General features: G+C 36.1%; 1 protein-coding gene across 2 annotated transcripts in view; it reads right to left on the reverse strand.

Annotated features, from left to right (window-relative positions):
- Positions 1 to 4955: 4955 nt before the first annotated feature.
- The window catches only part of DPH5 (diphthamide biosynthesis 5), a 34456-nt gene continuing 23653 nt past the window's right edge, over positions 4956 to 15758 (reverse strand). For both annotated transcript variants that reach the window (XM_024751201.1, XM_024751202.1), the window contains exons 5-8: positions 14069 to 14189; positions 9139 to 9178; positions 7558 to 7661; positions 4956 to 5880 (exon numbers count right to left, since the gene is read on the reverse strand). In XM_024751201.1, the coding sequence (XP_024606969.1) occupies positions 5657 to 5880; positions 7558 to 7661; positions 9139 to 9178; positions 14069 to 14189 (489 nt within the window). In that variant the 3' untranslated portion in view covers positions 4956 to 5656. The remainder of the gene's footprint in view (positions 5881 to 7557; positions 7662 to 9138; positions 9179 to 14068; positions 14190 to 15758) is intronic.

The following is a 15758-nucleotide window of genomic DNA, read 5'->3' on the forward strand; positions in this document are numbered from 1 at the left end:
ACATTCATCCTTTTTCTGCTGATGAATAGTGTACATTTTTCATTTTACAATTTCATTTAAATTGAGGTTAAATTACATACAGATTAGAGTTACCAGATTTAGCAAATAAAAACATAGGCACTCAATTCAATTTCAAACAAATAATCTTTTTTTTTTTTAGTATAAATGTGTCCCAAATATTGAATGAGACATATTTGTATTTAAAAAAATTATTCATTGTTTATCTGAAATTCAATTTAAATGCATACCCTGTGTTATCTGGTAATCCTAACACAGAAAAATGCACAGATCCTAAATCTATATAACTGAGTGAATTTTGATAAATGTTTATACCCATACAACCAAAACCCCATCAAGATACAGAAACTTTTCATGACCCTGGTTCCTTTCTGTCCCCTTCCAGTCACTCTTCACTCTCTCCATAAGTAACCACTGTTTTCTTTTAATTAGTTTTGTCTGTTGCTGTACTTCATATAGATGGAAGTGTACAGTACAATTTTGTGTCTGGTTTCTTTCACCTAACATGTTTTTGAAATTCACTCATGTCTGTGTGTGAGTCAATAGCTCATTCTGTTTTATGGCCAAGTAATATTCCATCGTAAAACACACACTTTTTAAATGCATTCTCTTGTAATGGACACGTGGCTTGGTTCCAGTTTGGGGCTATAAATGAATAAATATACAAAGTTATAAACATTCACAGACTATTTTTTGTCAGTGTGTTTTCCTTTTTTTTTTTTTTTTTGTGGTACGGGGGCCTCTCACTCTTTTGTCCTCTCCCGTTGCGGAGCACAGGCTCCGGACGCGCAAGGCCCACTGGCCGTGGCCCACGGGCCCAGCCACTCCGCGGCATGCGGGATCCTCCCGGACCGGGGCACGAACCCGCGTCCCCTGCATCGGCAGGCGGACTCCCAACCACTGCGCCACCAGGGAAGCCCTTCATTTCTTTTGAGTCAATACGTAGGACTGGTTTTGCTAGTTCAGGGGGCAAGTGTATGTTTAATTTATAAGAAACTGCCAGTTATTTTCCAAAGTAATTGTGCCGATTTATATTCCTACCAATACTGAGATTTTCAGTTACTCCATATCCTGGTAGCTTTCACTGCTATTAGCCTTTAAAAATTCTGACATTCTATTGGCTTTAATTTTCTTTACTGTTTGTCCATTTCCTATTTCACCAATTTCTGCTCTTATGTTCAGTATTTGCTTCCTTCTAGTTAGTGCTTAATACGCTTCTCTTTTTCTAGCTTTCTAAAATGAAAACATTATTGATTTTAAAACTTTCTTTTCTATTCTAAAGCCATAAATTTCTAAGCACTGCATCTGCATAAATTTCGAAGGTCTGCATCCCACAAATTTTCACATTTTATGTTTCTGTTTTTATTCAGTTAAAAATAAATACTGTTTTATCTCCAAATATTTGGGACTTTTGTAGACATCTTTTTGTCAGCGACTTAAAATTTAATTCCATTGTGGTCAATGGCCAAGCATATGGTCTACTTTGGTGAATGTTTCATATGTGCTTGAAAATAATGTCTAGTCTACCACTGTTAGCTGTAGTGATCAGTTTGACCCAAATTGTTGGTGCTGTCCAATCAATATTTTTACTGGTTTTGTTTACTTCTATCAGTTGCTGAGAGAAGATTGTTAAAATCCCCAACTTTGTAGATTTGTCTATATCGTCCTTCAGTTTTGTCTATTTTTGCCTCATGTATTTTCAAGCTGGTATTCAATGCATACACGTTTAGGATATGTCTTCTTCATGAACTGCCCCTTTCCTCTTTATGAAAAGTCTTTCTTTATCTCCAGTATACTCCTTCTTTTGAAGTCCATTTTGCTTTATGTTAATAGAGTCCCTTGTTTTCTTATGCTTACTGTTTGTATGGTCTATTTTTCCCCATTCTTCTACTTTCATCCTGTCTTTATATTTCAAGTTTAATGCTTAGAGACATTTCGTTGAGCCTTTAAAAAAAAAATCTAGTCCTTTTCATCAGACTACCTAATTTACATTTAAGCAATTATTGGTTTGTTTGAATTTAACTCTACCATTCTACTATTTGTTTTCTCTTTGTCCTGTTTTTTGACCTTTATTTCCTCCTTTCCTGCCCTCTTTTAGCTAACCATGCATCTTTCAGTATTCAATTTTAATTCCTTAATGTTTTTTTTTACTTCTGCCATGTGTGTTTTTTGATAGTAGTTGACAAGGGATTATAATACATACCCTTACCATATCAGTCTACTTCAAATAAAATGTAACAACCTGCATAATTATAATGATGCAACTGTACAATTCCCTTTACCCCCTGCAACTTGTGTTATTGTTTGCATATATTTTACAGCTACATATATGCCACAATGCTATGTTAAATTGTCAGTTGTCTTTTAAAAACATGAAGCAAACAAAACCTGATAGTCATTTATACTTACACACTTATTATTTCCTTCCTTCTAGCCGACGTCATTTACCTTCAGCCCAAAAATTCTCCCTCGGCTTTCCTCGCAGTGCAGGTCTGCTAGTGACAAATTCTGTTTTCATGAAGATTGCTTTATTTTGCCTTTATTTTTGAAGGAAATTTTTACTGGATATAGAACACTGGATTGATAAGCGTTTTGTTTTGCTTTTGAATTTGTGTAAAGATTTTGTCTTTCTATTGTCTTATGACCTCCACTATTTCTGATGAGAAGTAGTCAGTTTTTGTTATTCCCTGGTGGGTTCCCCAATACCACTTTTGGTGGCTTTTAAGATTCTCTCTTATCTTTGGTTTTCATCAGTTTTAACTATGATGTGTTAGGTGTGGTTTTCTCTACATTTATTCTGCTTGGAGTTCACTAAATTTATTGGATCTGTATATTCATAGTTTCACCAAACTTGGGTAAAATTTGGCCTTTACCTACTCGTACTTTTTCTACCCTATTTCCTTTCTGTTCTTCTGGGGATCCAGTTACATCTTTGTTGGACTGCTTGATATTGCCCCACATGGCACTGAGGTTCTGTGCTTTTTTTTCTTCCCTCTAACCTTTTTTCTTTATTCCTCAGATAGATATCAATAATTTCTATTCATCTATCATCTGCACTCTATTGTTAAGTCCAACCATTCGGGGATTTCTGTTTGTTTCCAATTCTCTGCTGAGCATACAATTTATATTAATTCATTACAACCACTTTTCCTTTTCATCCTCAAACATAGTTCTAATAGCTGCTTTGAAATCCTTGTCTGAGAATTCTAATATCTGGATTATGTTGGGATCTCGTTTTACTGTGTGCTTTTCTCTTTTTGACCATAAGTCATATTTTCCTGTTTCATTGCATGCCTCATAATATTTTATAGTATTCTAGGCATTGTTGATAGATTGATTCATTTTGTTATGCTCCGGAAGTAATAAGCTTTGTTCTAGCAGGCAGTTAAATTATTGGCTAATCACCTTGATTTTATGGAAGCTTGATTTTACATTATGTTAAAGATTTTGTCTTTAGTTTTAGCACAAATCCTTAGTGCTGGGCACAGCCTTTTCTGATAATACACAACCATTCTAGGGATTTGAGGGAAAGCCTAAGGTACTTACCAAGCCTTCTAGCTTGTTGGGATTCAAATTCTGTTTTCTCTTGCAACTGAGAGCAACAATCTCTGCTCAGCCTTTTCAGCCTTCCAGCTATGGCTTTCCACCTGGTTCACTAGAATCTTCCCTGCACATGCACAATGCAGGAGTTAGTCAAAGACTTAAGAGGAGGGCTTCCCTGGTGGCACAGTGGTTGAGAGTCTGCCTGCCAATGCAGGGGACATGGGTTCGTGCCCCGGTCCGGGAAGATTCCACATGCCACGGAGCGGCTGGGCCTGTGAGCCGTGGCCGCTGAGCCTGCACGTCCGGGGCCTGTGCTCCGCAACGGGAGAGGCCACAATAGTGAAAGCCGCGCGTACCACACACACAAAAAAAAAGACTTAAGAGGAAATCATATGCAGATTGGAAGTCTCCTCCATCAGTGCCACCTTCATTTCTAGAATTTCCTCCTTCAATTTACAGCTCCTCAAGCAGCCCCCAATTCCTCCAATACCTCAAGTCATTAAGACTGCAACTTTCTCTTCAGTTCTAGCCACCCCCTCACCAGACAGACTGGTGAATGCCCTGAGGGAAAAGTCAAATAAGCATAGTTCTCAGGCTGCTTCTGGTCACTCCCCAGTGCCTTTAGACAGTTATTTATTATATTTTTCCAGAGTTTATAATTGGGAGGGTTTGTACATTACAAGCTATTCCACCACTACCAAAACCAGAAGGCCTTCACTTTATAATTCTTCATTGTTTAACACTTTAGAAAAAAAACAATACAGAACTGGTACTTAAATGCCCTTGTTTCTCTCCTCTTTTTCGTCCAACATAGTGAAAACAGAATGCTTCACATATATTAAAATATCTTTTATCTCAAATGAAATGAAACAACTCAAAATAATCTCTTCTTAATTGATGCTTTCAGAAAGTAGGGAAGTAGTTGCTCAATTTCCTATGAATCTACTGAACAAAGAGTTCAGATAAGCTGATTAGGCCATGAAAACACAATTGATTGACCTTGAACAATGTTGGGGTTAGGGATACTGACCCTCCATGCAGTTGAAAACATCCCTGGTTCCACATCCATGGATTCAACCATCTGAGGATTCAACCAACCATGGATTGTGTAGTACTGCAGTATGTATTTAGTGAAAAAAAATCTGCGTATATGCAGACCTACACAGTTCAAACCTGTGTTGTTCAAGGGTCAACTGTACTCAGAGATAGACCAACTAAACTAACATGTAGCAAAGCTATTTCTGTTATAAACTGACAAAAGTATGAGACTTCATAGTCATGAAACATAATAAATGGAGTGTGATTTACAGCTAGGAAGAAGAATGTGGCTACTCGCATACATACAGAGGCATATAAACTGTTAAGAGAGATGATAAATCTTGACCAATCCACTGTTGTTTTCAAACGTAAATTTTTAAAGATTTTATTTTGTAGTCAGCAAGTTTTCCATTTGTCAGCTTGGATGTGAAAGATGCTACTTAAAACCAGACAGCAACTGTACATGGCTGGCTGAACATTTATAATTCAACAATTATATAACCTCCAAAATACAGCAGAATATGAGGCACATAATTAGGACATCAGCTAAACAAGACAAGGCAATTCAAAATGATGTCATGTTGTGGCATGTGCTCAGCTGAGCTTTAAGTAAGTAGGACTGTTGGGTGGGGACTTATTCTTCCCACCTCTTGTTTATATGCATTAATACCAAATGCTGTCAGGACAACTTATCTTGCAGTCAGGACATCTGACTTTTTAAGAAAGAAGAAAGTTCCACCTTTTATCAACAGATTTCATAAACAAAAATTGCTTTTAAATGATTCTGTCGATGGATGTCTATCTCTAAGTTTTCCAGCATGGTCTGCTCCATGTATGTACATCCTGAAAAACTGCCAAAATAGCAGCAAAAACGATGACATCATAGGGAAAAAACTCATTGCCAAAGGAAACCAAGCACTGTTGAGTCAGCATCTTTCTTCTTGGTCACTCGTTTTATACATACTAGGTAAACCAAAAGACCTGTTTGATTTGTTATACAAATATGTGTATGCGCATATATAACTGAAATTAACATCTAACAATAAAATGCCTAAGTTCAGAGTCCATCAATGCTTTGGGATTCTGAGCTCTTTTCTGGGATGGAAAACAGACTTAGCATCTCCATCTCCAGTGGATGCAAGCTGCCTCCTGTGATAATCAAGGAATGTAATGGTCCTCCCAAGTCCACAGTACACATTTGCTGCAAAGTGCCTGCTGCAATTTTCTGGTCTTCAGCTCCAACCCTGGCTAAGCCAACACAGAGTGTCTCCTCGGTGACTGCTATTAAAAAAAAAAAAGAGATACCACCATTCAATTCAGCAAATGCATTATCCTGAATCCATTCAAACTTACACTAGTACCAAAGTACATTTAAAGAAGACCCAAATATATTACATCTCCTTAATCACTCATTATGGACACACTATCTACTGATTTATCTAAGGCTTTTCTAAATTATTTGTACTACCTGACATATAAAGTAAAGTAGTACTGCCTAACTTTACCCTTTCAGAATTCCAAAGACTTACCTTAGTTTAAATTTTTAGGACTTGAATAATTCCTGTATCCATACTCTATTGCATAGTGTTTGTCTTCAAGTTCCGAGTGAACAATATTTATTACATGTTTATATATATATATATATATATATATTTTTTTTTTTTTTTTTTTTTTTTTTGAATCTGAGTCTGTGCTTGGCCACCTAGCTATGTAACAAACTTCAGTTTTTTCTTTTTCTTTTTTTTTAGTGGAATACTATCTGTCATAAATGGTGGTTTAAGGGCTAAGATAATAGATATGAAAGTACTTAGTAAACTACATAGCCCTTAACAAATAATAGGCATTATGACATTCCTTATGCTTTTTTTTTTTTGCGGTATGTGGGCCTCTCACTGTTGTGGCCTCTCCCGTTGTGGAGCACAGGCTCCGGACGGACGCACAGGCTCAGCGGCCATGGCTCACGGGCCCAGCCGCTCCGCGGCATGTGGGATCTTCCCGGACCGGGGCACGAACCCGTGTCCCCTGCATCGGCAGGCGGACTCTCAACCACTGCGCCACCAGGGAAGCCCCCTTATGCTTTTAAGTTCAAAATAACCAACATTAGTGAACTTTAGTATTATTCACTCTGGCCTGACAGCTGAAGGGCTGACGCTCTTGTGGTTTTGTTTAGTTGGGAAAGCTGTCCTGATTGAAAAATGGTCAAAATGGGGCAAATGATTTCTACAAGGACAAGCTGGCATGTAAGGAACTCTGTGCATAGGTATGGATATAGAGCACCCTTGCAGATTATTTGTTTCATGACTTTAACAAGGCCTACTGAGGCCAATGTTATTCAAGAATCTCTTCATGTATCTTTTCTATCAAGAAATAGGTGCTCAAAGCCAGTCAGCACCTTACAACAGAATATAATGACAGATTCATTTAAGAACGTCTCAATAAAAACCTACTGACAGTGAACATTTCATGATATACCACATCTATTAATACTATGTCTAGATATTAGGAATATAAGGATAAATTCTCTTGTCTTTATCCTGAAGAAAACTATACCTGGTCTCATTGTTGAGAATGAGAAAAAGTAGAATAAGTATACTTTTACAGGACAGAGTTTACCATAGATTTGGGCTAAAATGGAAGTTCTGTATTTTACCAAAATATTTACGTTAACATATTTACATAAAAGCTGATTTATAGTTAATTTGTAAAAAATCCTTACTTTCTAGAATGATATTAATTTTACTAGAAGGAACTCCATTATTTTTCTTTCAGTAGAACATTCAGCTTATGAGATTTAAGGTAATGTTGAAAAAAAGTGACATGGAAAAATACAATGCAAACACACTGACTCTCACTTCAGTGGTGTTGGTATATATATATGTGTGTGTATGTCAGACGTTACATACACATCTCAGTGTAACAGTAGGGGAATACGAGAGCCCTTTTAAGGTTCTTCAGTACCTGGTTCTTCTCCTCGTATTCGCTGATTCTGAACAATCTCCAGAAGTTGCTGGGCTGCTTGGTTTACACTCATATAACGAGGAGGTTCATAGATCTTTCTTCCCCTGTAAGTGTAAAACTAGATGCCACTGTTCTTAGCCATGAAATTACACAATACGTTTTTAACACAGTTACTCCCCAAGGTATACTCAATTACCATAGTCTACCTTACGTTTGAAGCGGTCGCTTGTTACCCACTTTAAGTATACATTAAAGCACGGATACAGTGATCATTTATCTTAAGTTTCGTAAGCTTTTTTCATTGTTCTACTTCAAATGCCCTCTCATCTCACTGAAATGCTGGCAGAAATAAAAGTCCAACAACTTAAAAGATAAATGTTTAAATCAAAGTTACTTTTATTCAAAGTGATACTTCAGGCAAAAATAATTCAAAATAAGTGGCAATTTGTTCTATACCTCAGTTTAATCAGGTTCTATAGTGTTCATTTTTATTACCATGTTTAAACCACATATCCCTCTTTTCACATCTTCCTCTAAAAAAAGTAAACTAAAGAGATAAATATCTCAAAATCTTGGAGGATAAGATGTTTACTTCCATATGCCTCAAAAGCCTACCACATTTGCCCAATGATCAAAATAAAAACACTGCTTTTGCAGTTTACAAAACAGTTCATATAGATTATTTTACTGACTCTCAGAACAATTCTATAAGTCAGCACTCTCCAAGAGGAATATAATGCAAGCAGTAAACATAAATTTAAATTTTCTATAGACTCTACATTAATAAAAGTAAAAAAAAGAAAAAATTAACTTTAGTATGTTTAGTTAACCCAATAGATCCAGAATGTTATATTTCAACATTTATTCCTATAAAAATTATTAAAGATTGTTTTTGTACTAAGTCTTTGAAATCTGGAATGTATTTTATATATTAGCACCTCTTAATTCAAATGTTAAATTTTCATTGGAAATACTTGGTCTGTATTTAGATTTCATAAAATTCATGGTTGTAAAAGTAGATTTACATACTGAATTGTTCTAAATATACTTAAATGTTTTCTATTAACTAAGTTGAGTATGTTTTAATTTAATTAAAATTAAATTATAAATTCAGTTCCTCAGTTACATTAGCCATACATATTTAAAGTGCCCATTAGTTACACGTGGGTAGCAGCTACTGTATGGGACACTGCATTTACAGGCAAAAGGGGTTAGTACTCGCATTATACAAATGAAGAAAATACAGCTCAGAAATGGAAGTAACTTGCCCAAGAGCACATAACCAGAGGCCAACTCAAGACTCAAACCCGTGTCTTCTGACTCCCAATTAACTCATTCCACAAATATTTACTGAGTGCCTATCCGGTGCCAACCACTGTTCTCAGTACTGACCCAAGAAATCTATTGCTATTTCCACTCTATCTATCACACTGCTTATCATTTCATAAGATTGAAAGTATTTAATTTTGCACTGTTACTGAAAACTGATTTTCAACAATCTTTAGAACTCATGTTATTTAAGTAGAACTTATTGTTCACGGAATTAAAGTAGATGTAAGCATTCTCAGAATAAGAACTTACTTGATTAGATTTTCCAAAGACTGCTCCTTTACTTTGATGTCTGTAGGAAGTAAAAAATAGTTCTCTTTTAATTAACTACTTTATCCAAAATCCTACGTGTAAACTTCAACTGAGTCACCTAAGTTTGTGGTAGACATTATTCTCAAGTCTCCAAAATGCTAATTTGATTGAGTCTATGACAATGGTTCCTCACACTTGTATCTGGCCACTTTTTAAAGGAAATATGAGGAAGAAGGGAAGCTTGTGGTTGTGTAAATGTCATTAGTTAGAAAACAAACATGAAGTTGGCCCTGAGACCATCCTGAAAGGATCGAATTTCCTCTTGGAAAAGAAGACACAGGAAAGAGTCAGATAAATATTGGCATATACACTACCAAACAGCTAATCAAAATTTTTGTGTTCATTTCTATTAGGTGGTAACTGCATAGAACCAACTGAAAAGTCTTGTTATGTTCCTCTTCTTACCTATTTTTCAGGCACTAGAATATAAGCTTCAATGCATGTAACATAAATAAAAGAAAATTCTTACCACATTTTGAAAAGAGACTTTTGCTTTCTTATGAATGGTAAGACATGCCTAATAACTTATGAATACTTTAATACCAAGTATTCATACTTTAATTGGGATTTCCTGAGCACTGACTGGTAGCCAGGTACAGGGCTACCACAGCGGCCAAAACCCACGTAGTCTTTGCTCTAATAAAGCTTGACAATGCAAGCATCACAAAGATTTGATCCTTTACGCTTTTTAATCACTGATGCTCAGCTAAACAATTCGGTAGAAGGTAAAAAAGCAGAATCACTCTACATCCTCACAGGAACTCAGCACACAACAGCAAGAGCGACAGCTGCTTCCTGTTCTACATGCTGAAAACAAATGGTTCAGTCAAAGTTTGTTTTTGCAAAAATAAATATAGTGCAACTGAGGGGTCTTTCTGATAGACTTCTACAGCTTTCCCAAGTGATTATAAAAGTTTTTCTCATAAAGGATACTAAGTATTTGCTTGGAAAATACTCCAGAGATAAACCCTTACATGTATTGCTAAATGTTCTTGGAACCAGCAGTGAATATATTTTTCAGGTTCGAAATATCATTAATTATTTAATATTTCCAGTTGTCTGGCACATATAGGAAAAAATGTATATCTATTATTGAAATATGGCCTGCAATACAATTAATGATATATAAGTCGACTTTGAGCTCCTTTACACAGTAGTTGTAATGTTTTTTAAAAATTAAACACATTTATTAATGTATTCACCTTGAGCTTCTGAAATGTTGTCATACTTAAGTTTTTAATTTAATATCTTCAATATATTTACTTTTTTACTGATATGCTCTACAGAATTTGATTTTAAAAATTAAGAGGGTTGGGGAGAATTTTTACAGGCAAATGCTTTTTAATTGAACATAAGACTGCATTAGTGAATTAATCTCAAGCCAGACCTATCTTGATACTTTTCCCTTGTCTTCACACAGGCCATAATTATTCCTTTCTACTTCTACTTGCTAGAATGTAAGCCTCTCCTATTCATCTTAGTACCAGCACCTAGCATAATGTAAAGTACCTAGTAGATACTCCATAAATTCTACTGAATAAATTTGTTCACATGGCTCTACTACCACCAGCCCATCTTAAACTATCTACCCTTTAAGTAGAGTAAAAGTCCCAGCTCCTTCAGAAAGCGTTTACTGACTTCCTCTTAAATGCTCTTTGTCCTCTGAAATATCCATACAATTAATGCTGTATTTTATTAATCTCTAATTACATTATATACAGCAGTCTTATCCTTCCAAGTAAATTTTAAATTCTCTATGGTTTCATACCATGACATAATCCCTACAAGGGCATGGCCCATAGCAGGCATTCAATAAATAGGTACTAATTTGAATAATGAGAATTCCAGGTGATTAAATGATGAGATCTATGGTTTTAGAATTTGGAATCATGATATCTTATACTTCACACCTTGTTCCTGTTTTTGTTAATGGAGCAAGGAAGATATATTGTTTAACCTTGTTTGTCTTTTCCCAGGAAAGCCAAGAAAAGAGGCAGCTCTTAGAGAGAGTTCAAGAGCCAAAGTTCTGGTCTGTCCTTCCTGCCTCTCCATACAATAGAACTTAACTGTTCTATAAACTTTCATGTACACAGCACATTAGTTCCAACTAGATTTCAAAACCCTGAGGGCAGGACCCATGTCTAATACTTCCTTAGTATTCCAGAAGAACCTAACTCCACATTGGGCATACAGTAAATACTTAATAAATACTGTAAACTGATTTTCTGTCCTTCCAAAGCTTCCAAAAGATAAATCCTATTTTTCCTCCTTTCCCCCATTGTTTATGATACATGAAGATGTTATCAGGTAGCTTGCCTCTTAAGACTACTTTTCTCCCCATTCTGTTTTAAAACCTCAGTTCTGTTGTAAAACACACACACACACACACACACACACACACACACACACACACGCACACACACATGCTTTTTAGCACCTGAGTTCCAATGAATCCTTGTTTTTTATCCCTCAGTTGCATATACTTCTACTTCTGCCTTTAATAAAAGTCCATTTAACAGCTGTCCTTCTCACATCCTTCTAGTTTGACTTTCTACCATACTGCTGGCCTTAATTGGATCTAAGTTTAAGATAACATGATGGATATATCTAATGGCATATTCCACATGAATTAACAAGTGTGTTACAGTCGGCCCGCCAGTAGGCACTACAAAAAAAGGAAAACTAGTATCTTTCCACATGGAAAATCTAAACACGAAACTATAAAGCTAATTAATAATGAATTGCTAAACTGCCCTGATAATAAACTAAAATAAGAAAACATTATTATACCAGTTAATTGTGGGATATAGCCATAAGCCAAAAAAATGTTAGAGAAGCATGCATGGCCTGATCTAGATCTAGAATTAATTAGATGTCAATGTTAATGGAGTAAAAGGAATGTATTCTAGCTGGAACTGAATGAGCTAGCAAGACTTAAGTCCCTGCTCTTATGAAGTAGGGAAGAAAACCAACAAGTTAATAAAATAATTCAGATGGATGGTAAGACTTAAAAAAAAAAATACAAGGTAATGGGAAAGAGAATCACTGGGGGATACAGGGTGTACCACATCCGATTAGGTAGAATTTCACTTTAGATCAGAAGTCAGTAAACTTGTTCTGTAAAGAAGTAGGTAGTAAATATTTTAGGTTCTGAGGGCCACAATGTCTCTGTCAAAATTACTTATCACTGCCAGTGGAGCATGAAAGCAGCCACAGATAATACATAAATAAAGTAGCATGGCTGTGTTCTAATTAGACTTTATTTATAAAACAGGCAGTAGGCTAGATTTGATCCACGGGTGCTAGTTTGCTAACCCCGGCTGGATAATTTCTGATTTCTACCCTATAAGAAATGCTAACCATTAGTAAAACTTTTCTACAGTCTTCTCTTTTAAAAGAGACATATTGATTGAGGTTCTGATAATGTACAAATTATATATCATTGAATAATAGAGAACTGTCTATATTATACAAATAACTTAAATGCCTTTGGCAAATAGGAGTCTTTTCTAATGTTCTGAATATCTGTACTTACTACAGAGGCCAAAACCATGGGTTCATTCTTTGCCCTGATTCTGTGCTGTGGCAGACATTCTTCTGCTGTGACTTCACACACAGTATCACTAAAACAGTGCAATTCAATGTATGACCCGAGGACTGATGCCACTATGTGAGAATTCTGTTCCCAATAAACGATAAAAAAAAAACTACAGGAGTAAGAATAAGTGTTTACAAACACCTACAGTAATTTGACTTTGACACAAAAGATTAGAAACTTAAAAGTAAATAAATATATTTTTACATATATCTATTTTATGTATGTGTGTATATACACACATATCTACACACACACACATATATAAATAAAAGAACGAAAACTTGGTCCTTCACCACAAATTGAGAAGTACTGCTCTAAACACTTCCATGAGGCAAGAAAAGATTACTCCTATTTGATAAAAATGAAGGCAAAGGTAAGGACTGTTGACAATATTCTCTAGCTAGCATATAGTAGCACTCAGATTTTGTCTTCTGATCCCAAGTATAAGTGTCATTTCAAAGTTATCAAAGATGCCAGTTATTTCTTTTCTGTTGACTAGCCACAGATTATAGCTCTGGTATAGCATTTTTACAATACACACTGTAGAATAGGAACTGATAGCAAATGTGAATCAGTACAATTCCAGTACCTCTGCTGACAAACGCAGCCCATCCCTTCTGAAGCTCTATCAGTACCACCAGCTTAGTGTACAAAGACAGTGTTCCCAGCCATTTCCACACTAGGTAGGAAACAGAATTTGGCCGCATAATACAGTGAAAAGAGCTGTGAATAACAGGCTATTTAGATTCTACGAATTCTGCAACTAATAATCTGGGTGACAGTGGGAAAATGATTCAATATCTCTGGGCCTCAACTTCATCTGTAAAATAGGGCTTCAGTAAGATGATGTCAAGAGTCTCTTTCAGATCTATAATTCTGTGATTCTGATAGCATTAATACTGCAGTATTCAAAGGACACCGTAAGGAAGACAGGATGGAACGTGGTAAGAATAAATGCTCAATACGTCTACTGAATTGCTGTAAATTGACCAGAACAGGGTCTTAATGGACCAATGGGTAAAAGATGGAATGCTGGCGAGGATCTATTAGGGCGTAAGTAGGCAGCAGCACGAACTACGGCACGTATGTAGGAGTAGCCATGTCGTATTTGGAACAGAAAATTCATTTCTCCACAGAGTACGGGGAAGAGCATGCCATGCATAGAGTAGCTAGCCTGTATCCCACAGAACAGTTTCACCTTCACACAAAATCAAAATGAGAACAATATGACAACTCCACATTGTCACCCTAAAGAAACTCCACAGCCCTTACCTAGTAAGCATAATGTGTGCATGCCGTTTTGTCTGTTCTTCTTCACTTTGTCAAAAAAGCTTTCTGGTCTCCAAGTGTCTGTCCAAAAAACAACAGATACTGTCTCTCCAAACCTATACAACTAGAAAAAATAAAAACTAAAATTAATTAATGATGGAACAATTCACTACTATTTCATAGACAATAAAAATAAAAAGCGAGAACCAAACTTGAGATGGACTGGGTATCAAGTCTGTCACACACACACAAAAAAAGGTAATAAAAATTCTCTTTGATCCACAGCAGCTGGTGTCATTCTGATGCCCTTTCAGTTGGAGATTTCTAGTATTTTTGCATTCAGTATGGGAACATATGTAACTACTTCATGATTTAGCTAGGTAGCTGCTAAAAATACTGAAATACAAAGAAACCAGAAGGAAGCCAAAAAAAAAAAAAAAAAGACTTTTGAGCAGTCAGAGCACAGTTCACAAAGTTAATATTATCCTCACTTTACAGAGGAGTCCACTGTCAAGATCAACTGACTTGCCTAAGGTCACACAGCTAGTTAGTAGTGAAAAAGAAACTCAAAACCTAGGTCTGAGGAAAAGCTCCTTTCTACCATGACATCTCAGTAAAATTCATGCACTGTATACTCACTGCAGCCATATCCCAAAACCTACTCCCTTACTTTACCCACTGTTTATTCCCTCACTATAGAGTTCAGTGATAGGCCTTTTCCCAAACCTCCTCCTTTCCCCCCAAGAGGCCCACCCACTCCACCTGACCATTATACAACCAAGAAGCTTGCTTTGTTCCAACTTGCTTCCAGGCTGGCTGCACATCTCACTTAAGTGAGTCCAACTCCAAATCTTATGCTGAGAAAACCTAGTTTTGAATTTTGGTTCCTCAACTTGTTAGCTGTGTGACATTATTCTTTCTAAGTCTTAATCCTTAAAATAGGAACAGTGATAACATATGCCCTTCCAACCCACACGGTTGTATGAATCAAATAACATGTAAAAAGTTATTCAAACTGTGAATAATATGCTTATATTAGTTCTTATCTAGGTACTGCACAAAGGATTTTATTTTCAAAGACTTAATACATGGTAAAACATAACACTGAAGTTGTTATATAAAGATTTAATTATTCAATTTAAAGAGTGCCTGAAAGAATTTTTAGTAGAGCTGGAAAGCACTAAATGCTGGAAATTACATCTAGTCCTCTGCTGTAAATTAGCTGTGTGATTGAAACAGCTGTGTGACTTCAGGAAATCATCTAACTTTTCTAAGCCTAAAGTTTTTCATTTGAAAAATGAAGAAACTGGTCTGGAGAAGGGATTATTGTCCCCAGGCTTCTCAGTTTTCAGAAGCTGCTGCAAGACGCATATAGGGAGGAAAGAGAGAAGCTAGGACATTCAAAGTCCTCCATCCCCCCATCACTGAAGAACCTCAACTTTTCTCAATTTTTATATGTTGAGGTCTTAAAAACTATCACTGATATTCATAATGGTGACTTTGAGATCCCAAGGGAAGGTTCATCGTATTCCTCATATGGCCACAACCTCCAACCTACCTACCAATAGGCTTTATTCCCAAAGTCCATTTGAAAATTGTCTGAAAAGGTATTTCCCCATAGAAGCCATGCTATCCAGTGGCAGTCGAATTCATAGTGTACAAAGACGCATGTAACTCTCAGAACTCAGTCATA

Source organism: Neophocaena asiaeorientalis, unplaced genomic scaffold (genome assembly GCF_003031525.2).
Source record: "Neophocaena asiaeorientalis asiaeorientalis breed wild unplaced genomic scaffold, Neophocaena_asiaeorientalis_V1.1 scaffold147, whole genome shotgun sequence".
Taxonomy (NCBI): domain Eukaryota; kingdom Metazoa; phylum Chordata; class Mammalia; order Artiodactyla; family Phocoenidae; genus Neophocaena; species Neophocaena asiaeorientalis.